Source organism: Vipera ursinii (assembly GCF_947247035.1).
Source record: "Vipera ursinii genome assembly, chromosome: 1".
Taxonomy (NCBI): Eukaryota; Metazoa; Chordata; class Lepidosauria; order Squamata; family Viperidae; genus Vipera; species Vipera ursinii.
Window position 1 is genome coordinate 188323592 of NC_139512.1, and position 26620 is coordinate 188350211.

The following is a 26620-nucleotide window of genomic DNA, read 5'->3' on the forward strand; positions in this document are numbered from 1 at the left end:
CAGGCTTCGGCACGAACAGACTGAGTGGCTGTTCGTGCCGGCATCCCGGGAAATTCAGATTACTCCATCTCTTGTCATGGGGGTGAGCTATTAACCCCCATAGATAGGGCGCGCAACTTGGGGGTCCTCCTAGACTCACAGCTCTTTAGAAGAGCATATTGGAGCTGTGACTAGGTTCAAGGTCTTGGTTATGATCTTTAAGTCCCTACATGGCATGGGTCCGGGGTACCTCGGGGACCACCTGCTGCCGGCTTCAACTCCCCTCCGCCCTGTGCGTTCCCACAGAGAGGGCCTCCTCAGGGTGCCTCCGGTCAGGGAATGCCGACTGGCGGCCCCCAGGGGGAGAGCCTTCTCTGTGGGTGCCCCGGCTTTGTGGAACCAACTGCCGGTGGAGCTCCGGACGGCATCGGACCTCCGAACTTTCCGTCGTGGTCTGAAGACCCATTTGTTTGAATTGGCCGGTCTGGCCTGATGGGGGAGCTGGGTTTTAAATTGTCATTTTAGATTGCATTATTGTTTTTTTTAATTGGGCACTGATTTAATCTTTGTTTTAACTTTTGTATAGTATTGTATTTTTATTTATATGCCCTGTGAACCGCCCTGAGTCCCCAGGGAGAAGGGCGGTATATAAATTAAATAAAACGTAAACGTAAACGTCCTTTGCCCAGGTTCGCCTGGTGTGCCAATTGCGGCCCTATCTGGACCGGGATGCCTTGCGTACAGTCACTCATGCGCTCGTGACCTCTCGTCTGGACTACTGTAATGCTCTCTACATGGGGCTGCCCTTGAAGACCACTCGGAGGCTCCAACTGGTGCAGAATGCAGCCACGTGAGTTGTGTTGGAAGTCTCCCGATACTCCCATGTTACACCTTTGCTCCGCGAGCTGCATTGGCTGCCGGTTGTCCTCCGGGTGAGATTCAAGGTGTTGGTAATGACTTACAAATCCCTATATGGCATGGGTCCGGATTACCTACGGCAACACCTGCGGCTGGCGTCAACTTCCCTCCGTCCAGTGCGCTCCCACAGAGAGGGCCTCTTCAGGGTGCCTCCGATCAAAGAATGTCGATTGGTGGTCCTTAGGGGGAGGGCGTTCTCTGTGGGTGCGCCAGACCTGTGGAACCGCTTGCCGGTCGAGCTCCGGATGGCCCCCGACCTTCGCTCCTTCCGGCGGGATCTAAAAACTTATTTATTTGAGCAATCCGGCCTGGTTTGATGGGTTAAGGGTTGGGTTTTTAACATGGTTTTAATTACTGTTTATATCGGGCATAATATTTAATTGTTTTTTTAACTTTTGTACTTCGTTTTTAATATTTATTGCCCTGTACACCGCCCTGAGTCCTTTGGAAGAAGGGCGGTATAAAAATTTAATAAATATAAATATAAATAAATATAAATATTCAAATGAAGACATTTCATAACACAATATTGTATCCATATACATAACACTTTCCATTTCCATATACAGGTAGTCCTTGACTTACATTTCATTTAATGAGTTTTCAAAATTAAAACAACACTGAAAAAAGTGGTCATGTGGACAAAATTCTTGGCAGCTGACTCATATTTATGAAGGTTGCAGTGTCCTGGGGCCATGTGATAATCTTTTGCAACCTTCTAATAAAATCAATGGGGAAGACAGTTTCACTTAACAACTGTGTTATTAACTTAACAACTGAAGTAATTCATTTAACAACTGTGTTAACAAAGGTAATAAAATTGGGCAAAACTCATTTAGCAACTGTGTTGCTTATCAACAGAAAGTTTGGGCTCAGTTGTGATTGTAAGTTGAGGACTATCTGTAGAAATCACTACATACAGCTTTTTTTGTATCACTTTTATCCAATCAATATATGAATATCCTCCTTGTACTGTACAATATAAAATAAACATGATCATCCCCTTCCACACCTAACCAATAATAGTTTTTATAACCATTTCCTCCCTGAAGTTATTATGTAAAAATAACAGTATATTTGAGTTAAATTCAAGTTCTTACTATTTATAGTTTTGCCTACTGTTTTTTTTGTTCCTATTGTGCTTCATGTGATTAGCACAAATCCCTACATTCTATTTAACTTAAATCACTTAAATATCTTTTTATTCTCAGGGAACAAATGTTGTCTTATCTTCTGTAACTTACTTTTTCATCACTTCATACTTACATTTTAGTTAGACAAATTTATATTTAACATGGTTATGATCTGACCATTAAAATATCACCTTTAATGTACATAAATTTCACACATGCAAACTCGCACACAAAAACTCAGAGTTAATCTGAGTGCTAAAGTAATGTAAAACCTAAATACATCTCTTGAAGAAAAATTAACCTTAAAATAGGCCAGAATGATGTAAATATATTTTAATAATACCAAAATTAAGCTTCCCTTCTACTCTGAGGTTTTCAAATAAATAGCAAAATCAATGGTTACACTCCTTTAGATACTTTTAAAGTAACTGTGCAGAAACTAGGACCCTTTTGCACTGAAACACATCCAAAACAGTTAAGAACATACAGTAATAATGCACTATGAGAGAAGTGCCACTACAAAGGATAGATATCATTAATTTCTGAACAGAATCATTAAATGATGATGTCTACTGACAGAACAAGGGAGAAAGAAAAACCCACAACTCTAGAAGCATACTATACAAAAATTGAATGACAAAGCAAAATGTGCCATTTCTTCCCACATAAGCAAAATTACAACAGAGAAAAGTTCTAATGAAGTTCAAGAATCATTTCATCTACTGGCTTCAGCAATCAGATGTTGTTTCTTGTGAGCACAAGCAACATCCAGAAGGCAATCTAAACCTTCTGGTTTAAATGCAAGCAAGCTATCTGAGAAATCAGCTGATGCTTTTTAAAGTCTCAAACCAGAATGCTAACAGGACTGTTATACAAGAACTATTAGCCATGCATATATTCTACCAAATACATATTTTGGTATCTCCCAAATTTAATGTGTGCTTATATTCAAGAACAGATCTTTTAAAGTATATCAAAATAATAGCCTTCAAAATCTGCCTTTAGATATTCCAATGTGTAACAAGCCAAAGCAGAAACACATTGTAAATGCACAGCAATATATAATCAAAGAAACTGCAATGTTTTCTGATAGACCTAGTTTTAAGAGCATTACTTGACTGCATTTTGGTCTTCCTTGTCCTTTTCAATGTTTGGTTTTCAGCTAAGCCATGGTAGTGGCTAACTCTTCCTCCAATTTATGACAGTTTACAAATGGGGAGGAGCTACTTCTTCCACAATAAGTTATTTAAGTCTACATACTCAGCTAATTAATTATGAGAATTAATTTGAAAGACTTGCTCCAATAAAATCAATATGGTAAAATGTAAAATTATGTTCCATTGTAGTGCATACACAGCAACACTGAACAAAGTAAACAAAATGCAAATGAATCTCAAAGTAGATAGCATGTCATGAATGAGTAATCAGTTTTCAATTTTCAAGGAAAGCTACATAGTCAGTTAATCGGGCCAACTGTTGTTCATTAGGAATTGGTGGAACTGGAGCAGATTCTACAAAGAAAGCAGAAAACATGATGAGAACTACATTATTATTTCCATCCTACAAAAATAAGCTGTACTTCTGGAGGCTGCAGGTGTATCCTTTGCCTCCTTCTGTTGTTTCTGAATGATCCTGGATAGATCAAAATTTTGTTCATGGGCCACAGTAAATGGGTAATTCACAAATCCTTCAAAGCCCTCATCCACATCATTAGAAAGTCTACATATACTAAGAATTTAGATCTTAGATATTTTATAATTTTTAATGCAACATCCTGAACAGCATCAAGATACTAAGATGCCAATAAAGGAATGTGAGTGTTGCTATTGAAAAGAAAAAGCACCCACTGGCTATGTGTTCAGTAGCACAAAGGAAATAATTATTTCAGCTTCAGAAGCTTCCACTTCTGCATAAAGGAAAAACTGAGTAGGCTTCAAATTCCTACATATAAGCATGTGCCATGTTAGTTTATTTAAACAGACAATAATACAATGCTAGAACATTTTTAGATGGCAAGGATATAAAATATTAATACATTTATTTATAAAACATATACAGCCATTTATCCTATGGACAAGATAATTCTAGGTGGTTCACAGCAGGCAATAAACAATATTCACAAACCCATTTTTTTTTTAAAAAAAATCATACCCCACAGTGCCACAACATCTCATCAACTCCATGAATTGCTGGACTGATTTCATTCTTAGCCCTGTGCTTGTGGGAAAAGCCAGGTCTTGATGACTATAAGTCTAAGATGATATAGGCCCTCTGGATTTTCAAACGGGGAGACTGTTCCAAAGGACTGGGGCATCTACAGAGACAAACCTGATATATACATACCTGATAGTGGCTGAAATCTATTAAATGTAGACTCCCGAGGACCTGAAATATATAACAGCAAAACCTATCTATCAAACAGACACATTGTTAGAGGTTTTAGAAATTTAAAATACAGAACTCCCCCTCCATCCCAAGGCTCCTTTAGTTTGAAAGAAAACATAAAAAGTAACACAAACTGACGCAGAATAAAAAAAAACAGATAAAGACAAAAGAAATAGCAAATATAAGCATGATTACAAAATTATCTCTTATCCTATGATTACAAAAAAGTTCACTTTTTTCTATTATCCAGTATTTTTCTAAACATCAAAAAAAGTCATAAGTGCAGTTTTTTGTTTCATACAAGTCTATAAGGAATTTCCAATCAGTCAAACTGTCTGTCAATCCCACAAGTTTTCAATTATACATTAGTCTTTAAAATCTAAACTCAGTTATTAATTTGTATTCCATTTTTATTGTTTGTTTGCATGTCCATCATTCATAATAGAAAGTCTCTTCATTTTGTTCACAATTATAGCAAAGATTCTAAGTACTCCTATTCATTCTACACAATTTTATCTGGTCACAAAAAGCAATGATGCATCATTTTATCAAAATGATCTTCAGGATTAGAACATAATGTACATTTCAATCCTTTCAACCATGTATTTTCCCACTGATTCATTTGTATATTGTATCCAAATTTTTTAGCTCATTTTACCATGCTTTTTTTCTCTTATTCTTCTGTCTCTGAAATGAAAGAACTAAAATAAACAAAATAGACAGTGGGCAATGTTGTCTTGTTTCTATTTCTCGAGATGGTTTGGTTAAAACTCCATAAACAATTATTTGTGCTATCTGTGAAGTATAAATCAATTTCATCCATTTTCATAAAATTCTCTCCAAAATTCGTATCTTCCAGAACTTAAACAACAAAATCCAGTTTAGGATTTTCAGCGACATCGCTGCAAGATGGGCTCTGGGGAATGATTCTCCTCTCCCCAAGTCCGATTTCTAACAGCTGGGGAGTCCAACAGGACTGAAAGTCACCCCGTAGAGGTGACTGGCCAAAGGGTGAAACTTTGCAGATTGCTGGCCTGCTAGATCCAAAGGAGCCCTCAGGACCAGCAGGAAGAAAGGCTGATGGCACCCATGCGGTCTGCCTTATCAGCTGATCATCGGAGACAAAGAACTGCAAAGCGAAAGCAAACAGCTGATCTGGGTGAGACTACTTCCCCTATCTCTCTGTAAGTGGAAATGCCAGTTTTGTGAAATAGCATTTTAACATCTCAACAGCTTCACAGAACAAAGCCCTTAGCTCCAGGGATGGAGGGATCTCCTTTTTTACCCCTCCCTCCTGAACTATAAGCAGCAGTTTAAGCTTCTGGCAAACTAAAATTGACTTACCAAACCAAGCGAAGCTGTCTGAGGCATAAAAGAAGGATAATTTGGGAAGCTTTTGGTTCTATAGATCCTCTTCATCAAGTTTTTGTTGGAAAGTCATCAGAACTTTTACTTTTTAACTTTCTTAAAATATGGTGGGAACAGACATCTAATGGTGAAACTGAGAATTATATGCAGTTTCCCAATTGGAGGAAAATTTGGTTGTATGCCCACACACTGCTTCTTAGTGTCCTTAGAATTTTGAGTCTTGAAGTTTCCGGTTGGGAAAGACTCTTTTTGGTTTGCCCTGTCTCACAGGATGGATTATAATTATAATTAAAAACTGTGTTTGGAGTCATCAGACTGCCCTGGATTACAAATACAAGTTGATCTGGAATTGTTATAAACTGTCTCTGAAGGAGTAAATACCAAGAAACCCCTTTGAACAGAACTCTGTGGATTATAAATTTTGGCATGTTTTTCCTCTTTTTCTTTTTTTGCTCCTTTATTTTGTTCTGCTCCTCCTCCTTGCCCTGCTGATTTTTTTACCATTTACTATTTTTATGGTTTACCTCTCCTAATTATTAGGAGCTTATTGGATTATAAAATTTGACTTACTTGGTGGATTACAACATATGATTTAAAGATAAAGATGACCCCCTCTCTAAAGTTAGAAAAAAAGGATCTTCTGCTCCCTCTTCGGCTTCTGCAAGTCCAGTCTATCAGAGATCAATTGCTACAATGCTTCAACAAGAGAAGACGGACACCTTCCAGAAAGATATGCAAACAACTCTGCAAGCAATTCAAGAGGCAATTGCTACTCATATGGCAGTCACATCGAAAAACTATGAGGAGTTGAAAAGGACATCTGATAAAATGAACCAAAAAATTAACAATATAGATTCTCAAATTGAAAATTTTAAACAGATGATCATAGACAACCAACAAAGAATTCAAAAAATAGACGATAACTCAACTGAGGTTGACCAAAAATTAGAAGTTTTAAAAGATGAAAACCAGAAATTGATGCAAATAAATGGAGAATTAGAAGATTTGATAGCCATCATACAAATGGAAAAGTCTCATACTTTTTAAGATTTGAAAATATAGTAGAAGATAACGAAGAGATTTACGCTTGATAACCGAACTAATGCAGACGCATTAGGAACTGGGAAATTGCAAATGTAAGGAGAACTAGACCAACTCTATCAAGTCAACTCAAACTATGGTAGAAAAAATAAAGTAACCAGGGAAGTGCATGTTAGATTTCTTAAAAGATCTACAAGAGATGAGATTTTGAGAAAAGTAAGAGATAAACCGTTGAAATACAAACAAAAAGGAATTGTAGTCCTCAAACAAATTCCTAGGAGAATAAGAGAGTCTCGAAGAGAATATCAGTTCCTAACTAGGAAATTAACTGAAAAAGGAGTGAATTTCAGATGGCTGATTCCAGAAAGGATCTTAATTTATTGGGATATGAAAAGATATAGACTGGACACAACACTTAAAGCAATGGAATTCTTCGATAACTACAGAGCATTTCTGGAAAGAGATGATCCTGAACCAAAGAAACAAGAAGAAATGGCAGTAGAAGGAGTGGCCAAACAAAGAGAGGAGGAAGAAATTAAAAATATACATGCAGAAGGAGCAAGACCAAGAGACCAGAGACAGATAAGATCGACTAGAAGATTAAGACCTAGATATAACTGAAAGAGATGGAAGAGAGTGGGATTTTGTCAATGAACATTAATGGACTAAAATACTAAATACATGGACTGAAGCTAATATTATTTTAATACCTAAAGAAGACTCTGATTTGATACCAATAAAAAATTATAGACCAATCTTTGCTTCAATAATGGCAGAAAGACTAAAGAAATTTTTGATTGAATTTATACATACAGATCAAAATGGTTTCTTACCTAAAAGACAGATAAAAATAATCTAAGAATGATTCTTAAATGTGTTAGAGCATTATGAAATTCATTCTGGGGAACAGATGGCTTTAATATTCCTTGATGCACAAAAAGCGTTTGACAACGTAAACTGGCAATTTATGTTCCAGCAGCTTGCAGAAATAGACTTTGGGAAAAACTTTATAAATGCAATCCAAATAATTTATTGTAAGCAGACTGCCAAAATAATTGTAAATGGAGGCTATACTGAAAACTTCAATATTAAAAAGGGCACAAGACAGGGGTGTCCATTATCTCCATTATTATTTATATGAACACTGGAAGTATTGAACAGAAACATTATTTATTTTATTTTATTTAGATTTATATACCGCCCTTTCCCGAAGGACTCAGGGCGGTATACAGAAATTAAAGGACTGGAAATAAAAGATCAAAAATACAAATTACAAGCATTTGCAAATGATTTGGTTTTCATACTGGAAGACCCATTGGAAACAAGCACTAAACTTCTGGAGAAAATAGAAAAATTTGGAGAAGTGGCAGGCCTGACAATAAACAGAGAAAAGACTAAAGTGCTGACAAAGAACTTAACAGAAAAACAAAAAAATCAACTAACAAAAAATAGCAAGATGAGTAACAGTAAAAGAAGATAACTATGTAAGACTGCTAAAACAAATAAAATTGGATTTGGAAAAATGGAAAAACTGTCAATGTTGGGGAGAATAGCAACAGTGAAAATGAATATCTTACCAAAAATACTCTTTTTATTTCAAATGATTCCTGTAAGGCTGGGAAAAGCCTTCTTTGATGAACTGAATATAATATTGAAATTTATCTGGCAAGGGAAAAAATCAAGAATTAAAGTGAAAATGTTACAAGAAGCTAGACAGTGGAGGATTTGGACTCTCGGACTGGAGGTTATACTACCAAGCAACTATTTTAATAACATGGCTTAAAGAATGGATAATGCTTAGAGATAAAAGACTATTGTACCTAGAGAGGCATGATCTACAAATTGGTTGGCATGCTTTTCTGTGGTACAGAAAGAATAAAATACATACGGTAGGTACTTTCAAAACCATTTTATAAGGAATGCACTTCTTTCAGAATGGGAAAAAATAAAAGAAAAAAATTATATTAAAATACCTGAATGTTTTTCAACAATGGAAGCTTTTGCTTACCCAAATTTAATTAACTACGATAAAGTTGTGACTTACAAAGATATTTTGGATAATGAAGGAAAATTGAAAGACAGACAAGACTTACAAGAACAAAGTATGGTGGCCATATTTTCAAATTCAAACGAGATATTAAAATGATGCAAAAATAATGAAATTTTATAAAGGACAGAATTTGATCAGATACTGTTAAAAACAGAGGAAAAGTTGATCAAGAAACTATAGATTTCTGTTAAATTTAAAGATGGAGGAAGAACAAGTAAAAGAAACAATGATAATATGGGCAAAGAATTTTGGATATAATATAGAATTAGAAGTGGCAAAAATTATGAGAAAGAAATATTAAATTAACTAAAGCAGTGCCACATAAATAAAACTTATACAAAATGTTTTACAACACCAGTGAGACTAGCGAAAATGTTTAAAAATATTTCAAACAATTGTTGGAAATGCAAACAAAGGCCAGGCACTTATTACCACATCTGGTGGACATACCCTAAAGCAAAAAGGTTTTGGGCTAAAATATATCTATGGTTGGAGAAGATGACTAAAAAACTAATAGACTTCAAACCAGAATTGTTTCTGTTAGGAATAATAGGAGCCAAGTAGGAGAAAGATTGTAGATATCTAATGCTACATGTATTAACAGCAGCAAGAATTGTATTTGCCCAATATTGGAAAAATGAAAACTTACCAACTGAAGAAGTACTAATTAAGAAAATTCTAGAGTGCGCAGAAATTGATAGATTGACTTTAGAGATTAAAGAGAAAGAAGACTCAGTGTACCGTATTTTCCGGCGTATAAGACGACTTTTGAACCCCTGAAAATCTTCTCAAAAGTTGGGGGGTCGTCTTATACGCCGGGTCGTCTTATACGCCGGAAAAAAAACCCTTCGGATCAGTTGGATGTTTTGTGCAAGTTTGTCATAAAAGCGTGGAATGATATTAATGCAGAAACAATAATCAAGTCTTTCAAGAAGTGTGGCATATCAAATTCATTAGATGGTATAGAGGATGACTGCTTGTGGCAACATGAAGAGGAAGCCGAAGCTGAGACCACACCATCTGATACGGAATTAGATCCATACGATGACTGCCTTACAAGTGTATCACAAGATGTCATTGATGTACTAATGAAATCAGATGATGAAGAGGAGGATTTTGAAGGCTTTTAAAGGGAAACTGTCACGCCAGCAAATCCTGTAAAAATAGCTTGGAGTTACGATGGGCGTTGCTGACTCGCCAGGGACTTGCCCGGCACTTGCTCTCTCTATATTGTTTGTTATCTTCCTCCTATCATCATCAGTTCCAGTTTGGTTGACAGCTTAGAAAAGAAACAGCATGGCAGCTCCCATGGGTTTATTGTCTTTATCCTTCCTTTCAGCTTTAGAGTGAATTAGGAAAAGTTTAATCCACTTGCACTGTTTTATGTTTACATGTTTGATGACAAACAGCCTTATGTTTATAAGTGACAGTTTTCCTACTAAGCACCTGCATGTCATAAGCATTTGATAAAATTACCATATTAAAATCAAATCTGATGTTTTTTAATTTTTATTTGGTGTGCGTTGGAAGAGGGGTAGTCTTATACGGTGAGTATAGCCCAAACCCTATAATTTAACAGGAAAAGTAGGGGGTCGTCTTATACGCCGGGTCGTCTTATACGCCGGAAAATACGGTACTTTAGAACATGGGATAACTTTTACCAATGGCTAGAAAAACGAGTCAGAGAGAAAGGAATGTGATGTGGAATTTTGAATATATATTAGTAAGAAGGCGACTGAGTGATTAATTAACATTTATTTATTTATTTATTTATTTATTTGTTTTTATATACCGCCCTTCTCCCGAGGGACTTGGGGCGGTGTACAGAGTAAGGTAGGAATACAATTAAACAGTAGTAAAAACAAATGAAACCCCAAGAGCTATCAGGCCAGGCCGGACTGCTGGAACAAGTAAGTTTTTAAGTCGCGCCGGAAGGTGCGGAGGTCGGGGGCCATCCAGATTTCAGTAGGCAAGCAGTTCCAGAGGGTTGGCGCACCCACTGAGAATGCCCTCCCCCTGGGGGCCACCAGCCGGCATTCTTTGAGCGGTGGCACCCTGAGGAGGCCCTCTCTGTGGGAGCGCACAGGACGGAGGGGTGTTGACGTTGGCAGAAGGTGCTCCCGTAGGTAATCCGGACCCATGCCATGTAGGGCTTTGTATGTCATCATTAGCACCTTGAATTTCACTCGGAAGGCAACCGGAAGCCAGTGCAGCTCACGGAGGAGAGGTGTGATATGGGAATAACGGGAGGCCCCCAAAAGTGTTCGTGCAGCTGTATTCTGCACCAGTTGAAGCTTCCGAGTGGCTCTCAAGGGCAGCCCCATGTAGAGAGCGTTACAGTAGTCAAGGCGAGAGGTCACAAGTGCATGGGTGACTGTACGTAAGGCATCCAGGTCCAGATAAGGTCGTAGTTGGCGCACCAGTCGAACCCAAGTGAAGGCCCCCCTGGTCACAGCCCCTATGTGCTCTTCCAAGGATAGCTGTGAGTCTAGGAGGACACCCAGGTTGCGGGCCCTATCAACCGGGGGTAATAACTCACCCCTGATGTTAAGGGATGGGATGCTCTGAGTATGTACAGCCATTCAGTCTTGTCTGGGTTGAGTTGAAGCCTGTTCCTCCCCATCCATTCCCGAACTGCTTCCAGGCAACGGGACATCACGTCGAGGGCATCACTGATGTTGTTTGGGGTTGAGATGAAAAGCTGGGTGTCATCAGCATACTGATGGTACCCTACTCCAAAACCACGAATGATCTCACCTAGCGGTTTCATGTAGATGTTGAACAGGAGAGGCGAGAGGACCGACCCCTGAGGGACTCCACAAACGAGAGGCCTCGGAGTCGACCTCTGTCCTCCTGTCAACACCGACTGCGAGCGTCGCAGGAGAAAGGAGAACCACCGCAGAACTGTGCCTCCCACTCCTAATCCCCTGAGGCGCCGCAGCAAGATACCATGGTCGATGGTATCGAAAGCCACCGAAAGGTCTAATAAGACTAGGACAGAGGAATGGCCCCTGTCCCGGGCCCTCCAGAGATCATTCATCAGAGCGACCAATGCCGTCTCCGTGCTGTAGCCCGGCCTGAAGCCCGATTGGCACAGGTCCAGATAATCCGTTTCCTCCAGGATCTGAGGAAGCTGATGCGCCACCACACTCTCAACAACCTTCGCAAGGAAGCAAAGGTTGGAGACTGGACGAAAGTTGTTCAATGAAGCTGGGTCCAAGGTGGGCTTCTTGAGGAGAGGTCTCACCACCGCCTCCTTCAAGGAGGCGGGGAAGTGGCCCTCACTCAGAGAAGCAGAGATGACCGCCTGGAACCAGCCTCGTGTCCCCTCTCGAGCTGCATAAGCCAGCCAGGAAGGGCACGGGTCCAGTAAGCATGTGGAGGAGCTCAACCTCCTCATAATCCTGTCCACTTCCTTTGGAGTCACAGGATCAAATTCCTCCCAGATGACGTCGACAAGACTGCCCATGTCCTGTTCCTCAGACTCTGCCCAGTGTGATTTTGTCCGAGTGATTTTGTCCAACAGATATTGACTGAATTCCTCGGCTTGACCCTGTAAGGGTTCCTCCCTCACCTCTTGGTTCAGAAGGGAGCGAGTCACTCTGAACAGGGCAGCCGGGCGATTATCTGCGGACGCGATGAGGGTGGAGAAGTAATTGGATCTCGCCACCCTTATCGCTGCGAGATAAGACCTGGTGTGGATTCTTAGTAGCAACCGGTTGGATTCGGATCGACTGGATCTCCAACGGCTCTCTAGGCCCCGTCTCCGACGTTTCATCTCCCGGAGCTCCGTGGTGTACCATGGGGCTCGTTGGGATCTGTGACGGGTCAGGGGCCGCAGGGGTACAACTCGGTCAAGTGCCTCTGTGGCTGCCGTTTCCCAGGCTTCCACTAAGGCATCCGCCGAGCTGTGAGCAGGGAGTGCAGGTGGGTTCCCAAGCGCTGCCTGGAACCTATCAGGGTCCATTAGGCGCCTGGGGCGGTACCATCTGGTTGGCTCCGCGCACCCACGGCGGGGGGTGGCAAAGCGGAAGTCTAACCGCAGGAGGTGATGATCGGTCCATGACAGGGGCATAACGGTTGGGGAGCCCCCACCAATATCATCACGCCACCGTCCAGATAAGAACACCAAGTCGGGGGTGTGGCCTCCCTCATGAGTCAGTCCTGAAATTATTTGCGACAGGTCCATGGCCGTCATGGAAGCCATGAACTCCCGAGCTAGCTCGGACGACCCTCCTAGGGACGGTAGGTTGAAGTCGCCCAAAACCATGAGTTTGGGGAATTCAACCACCAAACCCGAGAGGACATCGAGTAGCTTAGGCAGGGCTGCTGCTGCACGATTAGGTGGAAGGTACGCCAGCAGCAGGCCCAGCTGCGCCCCAGGACCGTATCTCAGAAAGAGAGATTCACACCCGACTATCTGAGGGACGGTGGTCTCCCGCGGGCTAAGGGTCTCCCTGATGATTACTGCCACTCCTCCGCCCCTACCATGGGCTCGAGGCTAGTGCAGTACCCGGAAACCAGGCGGGCAGAGGTCAACCAGAGGGACACCACCCTCTGGGCCCAGCCAGGTTTCCGTGATGCAAGCCAGGTCCGCATGCTCACTCTCCACTAGGTCTCGAACAAGAGGAGCCTTATTAGCAACGGACCTGGCATTTAGGTAGACCAGCCTGAGCTCAGGAGGCTGCACATCTTCGCTCCCGGCTCCTTGGGGAAAGTACAGAGGGTCGGAGCGTCTCACCGCTTGTAGAAAGCGGGTTATGATAATTAACTGTATCTATTACTGTTAGTTAAATACATGTACCCAGACAATATGCTGTTTGCTAAATATTGAAAATGTTACCTGGGGAAACCCTATTCCCAATCCCAACCCTAACCCAAGCCCCAATCCTAATACTAACCCTATTTTATCCCTAACCCTATAAAAACTAATAAAATTTATTTAAAAAAACAAAAGAAAATCCAGTTTAAATTGTTAAAAGCCTTTTCTGCATCTAAAAAGATCAATGCAGCTTGTTTTCCATTAGGTAAAGGTAAAGGTTCCCCCACACATGCGTGCTAGTCGTTTCCGACTCTAGGGGCCGGTGCTCATCTCCGTTTCAAAGCCGAAGAGCCAGCGCTTGTCCAAGGACGTCTCCATGGTCATGTGGCCGGCATGACTAGACTCCAACGGCGCACGGAATGCTGTTACCTTCCCACCGTAGTGGTCCCTATTTTTCTACTTGCATTTTTACGTGCTTACATGTATATTTATATTGTGCCAAATATTCCAGAGTATCCAACACAGTTCTAACACTGTCCATAGCTGTCTTTTAAGTAAAAACCTAGAATAGAACATAGAATCATAGGCTGAAAGGGAACTCTTGAGGTCTCTTATCCAACCCCCTGCTGAAGTCAAAAGACCCTATTCCCTCCTGGGCAACTGGTTATCCAGTCTATTCTTTAAAAACCCCAATGATGGAAGACCCACAGCTCCGGGAGGCAAACTATTCCATTGATTCATTTGATCTCCATGAATTAATTCAGAATTATTTTCAGCTTTTCAATTAAAATTGTAAACAATTATTATTATCTAATAATGATATCGGTCTGTGGTTTCTTGCAAATCTTGTGTCTCTTTGAATATTAATATTATGGCAAGAGTCTTCCCAAGTATGTGGCATCTTTCCTCCTTGTAAAATAGAGTTCATTATATTTTGAAGAGGTTGTACATATTCAATCCTCAAAACACTCTAATACAGACTCAATAACCCAACTAGTGAGGTACCTTTCCTAGTTGACTTTTTTAATAGCTTCTGAAACTTCTCATTATAAGCCCATTCATAATTCATTCTTCTGTAATGCTCAGTCATTTTGCTTTCTGAAATATATGTTTTCTCCACTGAAATATGTTCTCTACACAAATTAGAATATTGACAAAATATTTTTTGCATAGCCACATTAACCACTAATACAATATCTCCCTCTTATAATTTTAATATCATTTTCTTTCTCTTTATAGTTTATCAGCCAATCACTTTCCTGGTTTATTCTCAAATTCAAAATTTATTTCTTTCATATACCTCCATTTTATTTCCATTTCTTTCACTGTTAACAGGGATACTTGTTGCTATAGGATCTTAATTTGTTCAGAAATATTTCTATGTGCTGTGGATTTCTTTAAATCTCTTCTTTTTATCTCATCCAAAAAGGGGCGACATGATAGCAGTATCCCAGTGTTTGAGGGGCTACCACAAAGAACAAGGGGTTAAATTATTCTCCAAAGCACCAGAGGGCAGGACAAGAAACAATGGTTGGAAACTGATCAAACAGAGAAGCAACCTGGAATTAAGGAAAAACTTTCTGACAGCGAGGACAATTAACCAGTGCAACAGCTTCCCTTTGGAAATTGTGGGTACTCCATCACTGGAGATTTTTAAGAAGAGACTAGACAGTCACTTGGCTAAAAATGGTATAGGTTCTCCTGCTCGAGCAGGGGGTTTGACTAGGAAACCTCCAAGGTCCCTTCCAGCTGTATTCTGTTCTATTTTGTATTTTCTTTGAAAAAGATCTAATATCTCTACCTTGTAAATTTTAGTAGCCAAATATCTTGAAATCTAAATCATGTCTATTCTTGAGAAGGATTTGTGTCTTTCTGAAAAATAAGTGTACTTGCTGGAATTGCCATTCTTCTGTCTTCATATATCAACCAACCCTAAATTGTCCATCAAACCAGAGAAAACTCTTGGTAATTTGCCTTGAGTAATTTTACTATTTTTCTCAGCAATGCTACCCAATCAGGGGGAGACTACTCCACTCCAATCCTCCAACAAACACTAACTTTCATAAGAAAAGTCTGTTAAGTCTCTCATTAATCTGTTTGTGAAAAGTCACTTAACTCCTCCCCAAAAGCCGTTAAGCAAACTCTACGAGCATGGGATAAAAAAAAGTGAGTCTTGGATTGTTAACAAGTACAGGAAGCAAAAATAGAAATAATAAAGTAGAAATAATAAACTTATAAATTATGAAAATTTGCAGGTTGGACCTTATTGTATGTTCCAGTCTATCCTGGTAGCAGTACTTTTAAATTTATTTATAAACTCTCTGGATGTACAACGAAGTAGTGAAGGTAATAAAATAAAAAATACTAGGATTTTACTAGTCTAAAAAAATGTTTTGCTGGAAGCAAATGTAATTCAAAGTAAGAAAATGCAGAACGATGGTCATAACAAACAGCCGTCATTTTAGACAGTTTGAAGAAAAATTTTCAGCAAAGAAGTAAACCACATTACAGACATCATCATCATGATGTTGGAAGGGACCTTGGAGGTCATCTAGTCTAACCCCCTACTCAGGAAGGAAACCCTATATCATTTCAGACAAATGGCTGTCCAGTCTCTTCTTAAAAACTTTCACTGTGGAGTATTCATAGCTTCTGGAGGCAGGTTGTTCCACTGATTAATTGTTCTAACTGTCAGGAAGTTTCTCTCTTTGGTTAGTTTCCATCCATTGCTTCTTGTCCTGCCTTCGGGCGCTTTGGAGAATAGCTTGACTCCCTCTTCTTTGTGGCAGCCCCTGAGATATTGGAACGCTGCTATCATGTCACTCCTCACCCTTCTCTTCATTAAACTAGACATACCCAATTCCAGCAACTGTTCCTTGTAAGTTTTAGCCTCCAGTCCCCTGATCATCTTTGTTGCTCTTCTCTGTACTCTTTCTAGACGTCTCAATATCTTTTTTACATCATGGTGACCAAAACTGGATGCAGTATTCCAAGTGTGGTCTTACCAAGGCATTATAAAGTGGTATTAACACTTCATGTGATCTTGATTCTATCCCTCTATTAATTATATAAAATATAAATTTAAACTAGCAAAAATAACTTAATTTGACAACTTAAATGGTATTCAAAATTGTAACCACATTTAACTGTAATTATATTTCACTCAATAAAGGTGCATCAGTTAAGGACACTGAAAAATATGTTTAACTGAGTCTCTATTCTCTATCAGACAGAGAAAGGAAGCTGAGGCATTTCCTGTTTATTTCCATTCAAGTTACACATTCTAAAATATCCATTTAATTAAAACACATTGCACCCATTCAAATAGGTCACTAGTTCATTTATTTGACACTTTAGGAGCATCTCCCACTATTTTAAACATTTGAAAGAAATGTTGGCATGTAAATATTAATTACATTTTTTAATTGCGTGCAGCCAAGGCAGGTAAGCAATGTAAGTTATCCTGAAGTGCCACCTCCCTTCCCTTTCCCTCCCACTTCCACAAATCCTCATGGAACTAGAGCTCCACCTACCTGGCTTTTTAGGCATAACCATTCGAGTTGACGAATCTGCTTGCCATCCCTCATCAAGAACTCCTAAAACCATAATATAGTTCTTTAGCTATAATTAGTGTCATATACGCTTGAATATGAAAAATATTGGATGGGATTAATTTCTTGATTTGTTTTTATTTCTTGTTTTTTATTCCTTGCTATATTTCCATTTCCTATAAAGTGAACTACCGTATTAAAGTTAGTTTTATTTTTATTCAGCCTGTTATCCTTTAACAGTAATATCGGTATACTAAGCACAAATTTTAGAAAACTCACTTTTGCTTTTAAAATTATCTCATACTGGGCAATTTTGTAGTCTTTATCAAAGGAATGAAACAATCCAGTAAAATATTTCTACATCACCACATATCCTGTAAGTTGATAATCTTCCAAAAAAATCAACAAAACAAAAATGTAAGCAATTCTAAAAATATGCATAATTTAGAAAAGCTATTATTCATTTTTGTTTACAAAATACAGTTGTAACAACTGAGAGTTTTGTAATACAATTCTAATAAAATCCTTGTTTGGCAACTGCCTCAAATATTGTTCACTTTTGCAACAGTGATAAAAAAGTAACTCTGACCAATCTTCCAATGACCTTCACAAATCTGTAAAGCAAAGGAAAGCTGGAGATCGCAAGCACAGTTTCACTTAGTGACTGCTTTGCTTAACGACCTTAGCTTAGCTGATCTCAACTGTGGTTGCTAAACAAGATTGTATTGATTTAAAATTTAACACTTAACTTCAAAGATACTTAACAGATGATGCATAATATTAAGGAAAAGGCATGACTATTATTAGACAAGGGATTTTTCAATCTAGGCTGCAAGATAATCTAAAGAGGTCATAAACTGTGGAGGAAAGCTACGATAACATAGAAATCAGCTTCCCCCACTATCAAATCATATAGAGCAGTGAGAGAATTGGATGTTTCTCAAATATTTTTAGTACCTTTTACTGCTTCTTCTACAGGAAGTCCAACAAAGGCTGCAAAATCATCTGCGCTTATGGAAGGATATGCCCGAGAGACTAGTCCAAACGCACGCCGCCTTGTTGCATCTATTAAGAGAGGTAATTAATGCAAAGCTAGCCTATCAAGGGTAGGAAAACACTTTGTGTTCTTAAGTAAGTTTCTCTTGAGAATAATCGGAAATGTCCACATTTATATGGGAGATGATTGGTTAGATCATGTAAACAAGCAATGACCCTTTATATAGAAACAGTATCCAATCAAAATATATGAAAAATGTATTTACTTCAACACTTGTTTTTAATGAACTATAATCAAAACGTAAAAAATTAAATACTGAATTCCAATTTATAGAGCATGTCAATCTTAACCAAACCCCACATTATTTCTTATGTCATATATTATCTCAAATTAAGTAGCAGTGGCAGCTTAATTTTGATTGATCGAAAATATCAATCTATCAATATTTCAGCGATCAAAGCTGAAAAAATGATGATATTTCTCCTGGGAACTGGAACCAGGGTTTTGAAATGGAAGAGCCTGTCAAGATATATTTATCAATGAAGATGAAAATCTGTTAAGCATGGCTCCAAATCTCAATAGAATAATGATATCATGGTATTCATGGCAGACAACAGTTTCTATTGGCTTGCTGGAAACATAAAGTATAGCTCAAATGTAAATTCTCTAACAAATGTTCAATCTAATGCTACATACATTTCCTTTGCCAAAGTACAAGTTGAAGTTTCTGCACAAAACTGAACTTATATCGTTAAAATGAGTGGAAACTCTCTGTTAAAGAGTTTGGCAGAATAGAAGGCATGTAAAAAAAAGTAATTCAGAAACAATAATTGTTCTTGAAGCATCTTTGGGTGTACTTTTTCCAAATTTCAATCCTTAATCTGACTATAACCATCTTCCTATTGATACTCTTCCCAAGAAATCTTCCCACCCCCAAACTACCAATATAACAACTTTGGAGGAAAACCTATTATTACTGCTACTATTTTAAATTAAATTTATATGCTGCCCATCTCGCCAAAGGCTACTCTATTACAGTATACATCAGGGGTAGGCAACCTTGGCTCTTTTATGACTCGTGGACTTCAACTCCCAGAATTCCTGAGCCAGCCGGTCATAAAAGAGCCAAGGTTGCCTACCCCTGGTATACATCCACCCAGAAGCATATACTGAAACCATAACCTAGCTATTAACAATTATCCCTTCTTAAACTGTGCATGCAACTCTTCTTTCTTCACTCCACTCCACTCCACCCCACCCCACCCCTTTCCTATCCTTTCTATAACACATTTCCTACATCAACCAGCCTCTTTTCAGTGGGCTGGCTTGGTTAATTCCTGAAGGCAAGGCTCTTAAAATGTAATAGGAAAGGAAGCATGGGGCCACCCAAACCATTGTTTCTATTTCCTTTCATGGTTAATAATATGCACAATTTTAACTAGGATATTTATACCTTTAAGTGCTTCCATAATTGGCTGAATGGATTCAGACCACTGATGTGCATCAATTGTTGTATATATTCCAGGGAAATCTCTTTGCCAGATTCGTTGCCCTACTGCCCAAATTGCACCAAGTTCAAGATTTGTCTACAGAGAAAGAATTGAGAATAAAGATGTAGATGCTTGACAAAACAAAACAAATATGCCTTTAGTTATACAGAATATTTTGGCACCTTCTCTCTAGGCCTGCTGCTATATCTAGGATTTAAATTCAGTTTTAATTTGAGGAAGATGTTTAAGGCATATTAGAGAAAAGATAACCAACCTGATATATTTCAGTGTTCTGAACTACAATTCCCATCAGTATAGGCATGCCCAACTGTTATAAATATTATATTATATTATTCTGCACACACCTAATATACTCCTTGGCATCTTATGATAATAATATCATAAAGTTGAGAAACCAATATTTAATAGCAAACATAGAAGTTCAGGATTCGCAAGTGAGGCAATCATACTATCGTAAGATTAAGTTCTACTAATCACAATTGGCACAGCCTATTGAATAGAGATATCAACAAATCTTGTTTTTTAAATTAAGAATAACCTCTGTTATGTCATTCATAACATTCATTGTCATATTCTGCAGCTATTCCCTCTGTCCTCATCAAGGTAGTTGGCAGGATATCCTAAGATTATATTGCAGCTGGCTAAATCTAAAAAAATAATGGGTAACTAAAAATAACAAATAACTAAGTAAAGAAAAATTAAAGAGTAAAATATATTAAAAACTAACTTGAGCTGCTAAAGAGGGCTAAACCTGCTGCTGCTTTGCTGCCAGTTTTTTTTTTAAAGCAGAGCTAATTTTTCTCATTAGCTGATGTTTGGGCAGGCCCCCTACAGAGAATTTATTTTGCAGTCTAGTGAAATATCAAGGCAAAATACAGAGTGTTGTGCTACTGCAATCATTATTCATGAATATGATCCATGACAAAAGTAGATCCTGACATACATGCTAGTGTATGAAGGGCTTTATTTTAACTGTTTCCCCTTTCTTTTACAGTACTTTGATCTGATTTTAATGTCATTTTGATCTAAGATTATAATGCAAAAAACCCAATCTGCATATTCTGCAATATTTTGATTGCTGTTGTCCACTAAATCACTTTTAAACCTCATTATTATTATTATTAATGTTAAACATACAGGCTCCCTGACTGGACAATAAGTCTTGACAGTTACAATAAAAATGTTAAAAACATGAAGACATGAAGAATAAGAAAGGCAAGAATGACAAAAAAAACCCCGGATGGGTATAAAAAGGAACAAACGTACACCATCTGGGCAAAGAGCTAGGTTTTCAAAGCCCTTCCAAACATCAGCCAAGTCAGAACTGTACAGATCTCAGGAGGAATCTCATTTCAGAGGGACATTTCTGGGATCCTGATACATGGTATTGTGTAATTGAAGAAACCCAAAGGATTAAATTGACCAGTGGATACTGTGGGATCCTATGGTCCCTCAAGTAATCGGGCTCCATGCTGTGTCGGGCTTTATACATAATGACCAAAACCTTGAGTTGTATCTGGAAGCAAACTAAGAACAAGTCAGTTTGCAAAACAGAGGTGTTACATGTTAAAGTATGCCCATCACTGCCTGTGCTACTATATTCTAGACCAGCTGAAGCTTCTGGGTGGACTTCAAGGACAGTTCCACAAAGAATGTGGCACAGTAGGCAAGCCATGAGATGACCAGAGCATGAGTCACTGTCCAAAGTCCTCTCATCTAGGAAACAGCACAATTGATGCGCCTGTGCAAAGGCCTTCTTGGCCATAGCTGATACTCACAGTCCAGGAAGACCTAGATTGCACAAAACCCTGGAGTCAGTAAATGTAACTCCATCAAAGGTCAGAGATGGAATATTCCCAGATCTTAGCATGCCAAACATCCACAGCCATTTGGTCTTGGTAGTACTGACTTAGACAGTTGCTCCCCATTCAAACCCATATAGCCTCCTGGCACTTGGTCCTATCTATAGTCAAAATATATAGTTAAGTATCATCAGTATGCTGAACCCTAAACCAGCAGATGACCTCACCCAATGGTTTCATGTAGAAGTTGAAAAGGAAGAGAGAGAATAGAATCCTGCAGTGCCCCATAAAGCAGGATTTGGGAGCAATAACTTTCCACCAACAATGATTAGAACCAGCCCTGAAGAAAAAAAAGGCAATCACTGTAAAACTGTGCTCCGCCTCTGACCCACAGAATTGGCTTAAAATGGTACCTCGGTTGACAGTATCAAAAGACAGAGATTAAGGAACACAAAGATGGATGCACCACCTCCACCCCAATTCTATCAAGTGCAACCAAAACTGTCTTAGCAGTGGCCTGAAAACAGACTGGAATATGTCTAGAACACTGTTTCTCAACCTTAGCAACTGTAAAATTTCAACTTCCAGAACTGAACATAACTGGGGAAATTCTGGGATTTGGAAGTCCACACATCTTAAATTTGCCAAGACTGAGAAACACTAGTCAAGATAATGCTCTTTTTCCATGGTTCTTATCAGTTGGAGACCCACCACCTTCTCAACAACCTTCCCTCCATTTTTAGAAAGTACAGCTCAATATTCAAAACTATTAACACAGCTGAACTACAATTGTTAAAAACATATTATAAACATTTGAATAAAAATGGAAAAACAATAGTGTTCCCAGATATTAAGTGTTTTTTCTTTTGATAGCATTGAAAAATACTTACAGACTTAATACCAGTAGGAATTCTCTTCCAGAGATAACGGGCATTATTCCTAATTAAAAAAAGCCAGTGATATGGACATTTTAAAAAATAAAATCTATTTAATAATGCTTATTTACTAGAATTTCCAGTTACATCATTCTGAAAGCACATCAATATATACTGCACATACATTTTTAAGGCAAAAGAATACAGATTTCATACTGTTTGTTTTTATCTATCATGTAGAACAGAGGTTCCCAAAGGGGGTGCAAAAACTTGGGGTTTCAAAATTATAGTGTATATGCATAATTCACTGCCATTATTTCGAACTTTTGTAAAGGGTGCGAGTATATATCAGAAGTGTTCTAGGGGTGCAGGGTATAGAAAAGGTTGGCAGCCACTGATATAGAACATAAGAGTGGGAAGGGATTTTGGAAGTCTTCTAATCCAACCCTCTGCCAAGTGCTAGAATCTTCAGACCATCCCAGAAAAAACATTGTTCAATCTTGAAAATCTCCAGCGATAGAGCACCCAGTACTTCAACAAGCAGGATGTTCCACAACCATAATTTATAACTTCTGTTATTCTATTAACCCTAGGGTTTAAGCTACATATTTCCATTTTACAACACAAAAGTTTAAGTATTTATCTTGTGCCTTACATTCTTATTGCTTTGATGTTCATGTTAAAAATTCTTGTATTCTGTCTTATATGTGGCATTGTAACACTGTCATTCAAGAACTCCAAAATAGAAAAAAGAAAAAAAAGCTTCCCAAATAGTTGCTGAGAATAACTGATTTGAGTTAAGCAAGTAATTATTTACTTGTAAATTTGTGGAAACATGTTCAAATAAAGGGAAAGATACTCCCTTTAGAGAAATACATTCCAATCTATGAAGTAATTTGCTTATTTGAATTGTGATGCTTCTGACACAAATAAATAAAACAAGTAATTTGCTTTTCAATGATACCTAAAACAGTATGAGCAAATTCAACATCCTACTTGTGCTAACTAGCAAAGATTTGGTTTATTAAAAATCAATAAAAGTACAGCATACTTTACATATAGCTACATCACGTTCTTGCTTTTACAATGTGTTGATTTGGAATGCTAAGTAACCTTTTTACCAATTAACATAAATTCCTCTAATTCTAAAAACATTACCTGAATTGTGTCAATATGCCTATATATGTCTAATAGGTCCAGACCTATTATTAAAACATATTACTTACATATCATTATGCAGAAGATACAAAGCCAGGAGTTGAGCATAAACAGGTGAGGTGGTTATTCCTCCAGGGGCCTTAAGCAAATCAACATAAGATTATATTGTGTCCTATACAAAGCAGTATATAGCTGAGGACAAAGAACACTGGTAAAAACCAATTCTTTTCCCCTGAAAAGAAGTTTTAGGCAGTCAGCTGCTTTCCAAAAGTGCACGATACAGCCCATCCTCATCTCTGTGCAGTAAGAAAACACATTTCAATATCTTCAAAACTCTGGTCAAAATACATCACTAAACAAGTCTTTATTTCATTCAGATATGACATTCCTTCATCTTACTCTCAAACTCAGTTTGAAGGACAACCAATTTGCTTTAGGACCTACTCATGCCTTTTACAAGCATTTATAATTGTCTAATTATTTTGATTAACAAAGGTTGATAAAAAAATTAAAAGAACATTAATGTGTTGAAATATAGACTTCAATCTGGCAAAGGAGAATAAGGCATGTACATTTATGAGAAAGTGGTTATTCACTACACTTGCCTCAGCTAATGAAAGGCAAAGGTTTTAAGTAGCTAATAAAATAGTCTTAAAATTACTGAGGCATTAATAGATTACAATTTTTACCAGTGGACAATTACAACACAAATAGTATTGTTTGGAATCCCTATTCCATATAACATTCCAACAGATTTAAGCTGACTTATTTTGACCAGGCCTAGTATTGAAATCAAAATTTGTAGTATTTTGGTTGTAGTAACTGTGTAGTTTCTATTTGTAGTATTTGTAATAACTATGAATTTGTCCTTCTCTTTAATGCAGTTCATACAGGTAGACCACATTTTACGATGGCAATTGGGACCAGGATTACCAGTCATAATATATGATATCATGTATCACATCACTTAGTGAAAGAAATTCTGGTTGCTGTTGTAACCCCAGAACTGTGTGGGTTATTAAGCAGGAAGAGGCACCTTACAAGCAGGAAGAGGCAGATGCGAGGGACCAGGGGTGGGTCCTGGGAAATGTGAGCCATCCAGCCAGAGCTACACTTGGAAGTGCAGGTGCCCTGGATGGGCAGGGGAGTGGTATGGATGGCACTTGCTATGAAAGTGAGCTGCCATGGAGAATGGGGGTCCCTGGGATCTCAAACTCTGTAGTGGGGCTTCTTGGGAGAAAAAGTGGCAGAAGTGATTTGCAGGACTGACTTGTAAATTTCCCTGGAGGCGTCCCCAATGACTTTACTTAGGGGAAGCTGGCAAAGAAATTTGCAAATGGTGATACAAACACAGGGATGCTGTGACAGCCACAACTTTTCAGACCAAGTGCCTTGTTTTAATTTTAAACAAATGGTTATAACTTGAGGACTACCTGTACAAACACATTATAAAGTCAACTGTGTTTAATGAAAGAAGAAACAGGCTGATTTCTGAACATTTAACTGAGGGCAAGTCTAATTTCTGTAACTAATTTTAATGTAAATATTATTTAAGATGTATGCCACCTGATTCTCAACAACTCTTGGCAGCTCACAACAACCAAGAAACTGGAATAAAATCAATAGAACACAAAAATAAAATGCAAAGGATTGTGTGCAATGTTTCTGAAAAATCTATTGCTACTCTCCAAATTTAGCAGAAAATTTCCAAGGCTCGCTAAGTGTGAAATGACAATTACAAAACTGAACTTTTCTCTTTCCCTTTGCTATATTGTTCGGAGAAGAATTGCAGCCAAGACATCAACTAACCAACCAGGTTAGTTGGGCTTCCCAGACCTGCCTCCTCTGCAGCCACTTTCGTTGAAGTGGTTGAGACTGGCGGGAAGAGCACGTGCCTGGTAGCTCGCGCGCAGGCCCAGAGTTCCTGCTCCTCCACCTTCACCCCGCGTTTACATGGACGCCGCCCCCGGCCCCTCCCCCCTTCTTTACCTCCAGTTCTTGAGTCTCACACTGCTCCAGTAACTTTCGGTAACTGAAGGCGCCGCTCGTCGCCGTCATCACCGCCACTGGCATCTTGGCGCCTCGCGCCCGCTTCGAAACAACTCTTGGGAGACACTGGCCTAACAAGCGGGGAAATGGAAACTTCCTGGAGGCGGGCAAGCATTCACCTCTTCTATTTCCACTTCCGGCCTCGAAAATAAACATCAGGCGCGTCTTCGCCGGATTCTGCCCTCGGTGGGCATGTCGAACCTGCGTTTGTGAAAACGAATAGATATACGCAGATATGGAAGTTAGAGTGATACATTGACTGAACTTCCGGTTTCAATGCATTCTTCCCCACTCCCTTTGATAAGGAAAATGAGAAAGCGTCTTGAAGCATTCCATCAAAATTCCGCGGACAAATATCAATGACGGTGATCATGCATTTGTTTCTCTTGCAAAATAGTAGCATCCAAAGCTATTCCTAAATATATAAGCGAAAAAGTCAGGGGGGTTTTATTTTGTTTTTCAAAACAGAAATAGAATAGAATAGAATAGAGCCTGGAGGGACCTAGGAGGTATTCTAGTCCAGCCCCCCCCCCCAAGCAGGAGAACCTATACCTTCTCAGACAAATGACTGTCCAGTGTCTTCTTAAATATCTTCAGTGATGGAGCGCACATGATTTCTGAAGGCAACCTGTTCCACTGCTTAATTGTCCTCACTGTTAGGAAGTTTTTCCTTAATTCCAGGTTGCTTCTCTCTTTGTTCATTGTTTCTTGTCTTGCCCTCTGGTGCTTTGGAGAATAACTTGACCCCCTCTTCTTTATGGCAGCTCCTCAAATACTGGAATGCTGCTATCACGTCACCCCTATTTCTTCTTTTCTTTAGACTGGCCAAACCCAAGTCCTGCAGCCGGTCTTCATATCTTTTAGTCTCCATACCTTTGATCATCTTCGTTGCTCTTCTCTGATTTTTTCCAAGGTCTCAACATCTTTTTTGCAGTATGGTGACCAAACTTGGTTGCAGTATTCCAGCTGTGGTCTTACTAGGGTTTTATAAATACTAATTTATAAAAAGTACTAATACTTTACGTGATCTTGATTCTATGC

The 26620-nt window shown here is 38.8% G+C and overlaps 1 protein-coding gene across 1 annotated transcript; it reads right to left on the reverse strand.

The window, feature by feature from the left end:
* Nucleotides 1-1407: 1407 nt before the first annotated feature.
* Nucleotides 1408-25713, reverse strand: COPS8 (COP9 signalosome subunit 8). The gene is made up of 8 exons (XM_083362614.1): nucleotides 25520-25713; nucleotides 23599-23669; nucleotides 22388-22436; nucleotides 19638-19770; nucleotides 18145-18252; nucleotides 17170-17232; nucleotides 4374-4415; nucleotides 1408-3541 (listed from the first exon to the last, which is right to left on the reverse strand). Exons 1-8 carry the CDS (start codon nucleotides 25601-25603, stop codon nucleotides 3462-3464), a joined length of 630 nt encoding a protein of 209 aa, XP_083218740.1. The 5' UTR covers nucleotides 25604-25713; the 3' UTR covers nucleotides 1408-3461.
* Between the last annotated feature and the right edge of the window lie 907 nt (nucleotides 25714-26620).

What these genes read in the sequence shown, in the direction of transcription:
- COPS8 (XM_083362614.1), bottom strand. Translation starts at nt 25,603, where the DNA reads ATGCCAGTGGCGGTGATGACGGCGACGAGCGGCGCCTTCAGTTACCGA. An exon ending in TATCTTCTGCATAATGATAT is followed by an intron (nt 22,437 to 23,598) that starts GTAAGTAATATG and finishes TTTTTTAATTAG; the next exon opens with GAATAATGCCCGTTATCTCT. An exon ending in TGTAGAAGAAGCAGTAAAAG is followed by an intron (nt 17,233 to 18,144) that starts GTACTAAAAATA and finishes TTATGGTTTTAG; the next exon opens with GAGTTCTTGATGAGGGATGG.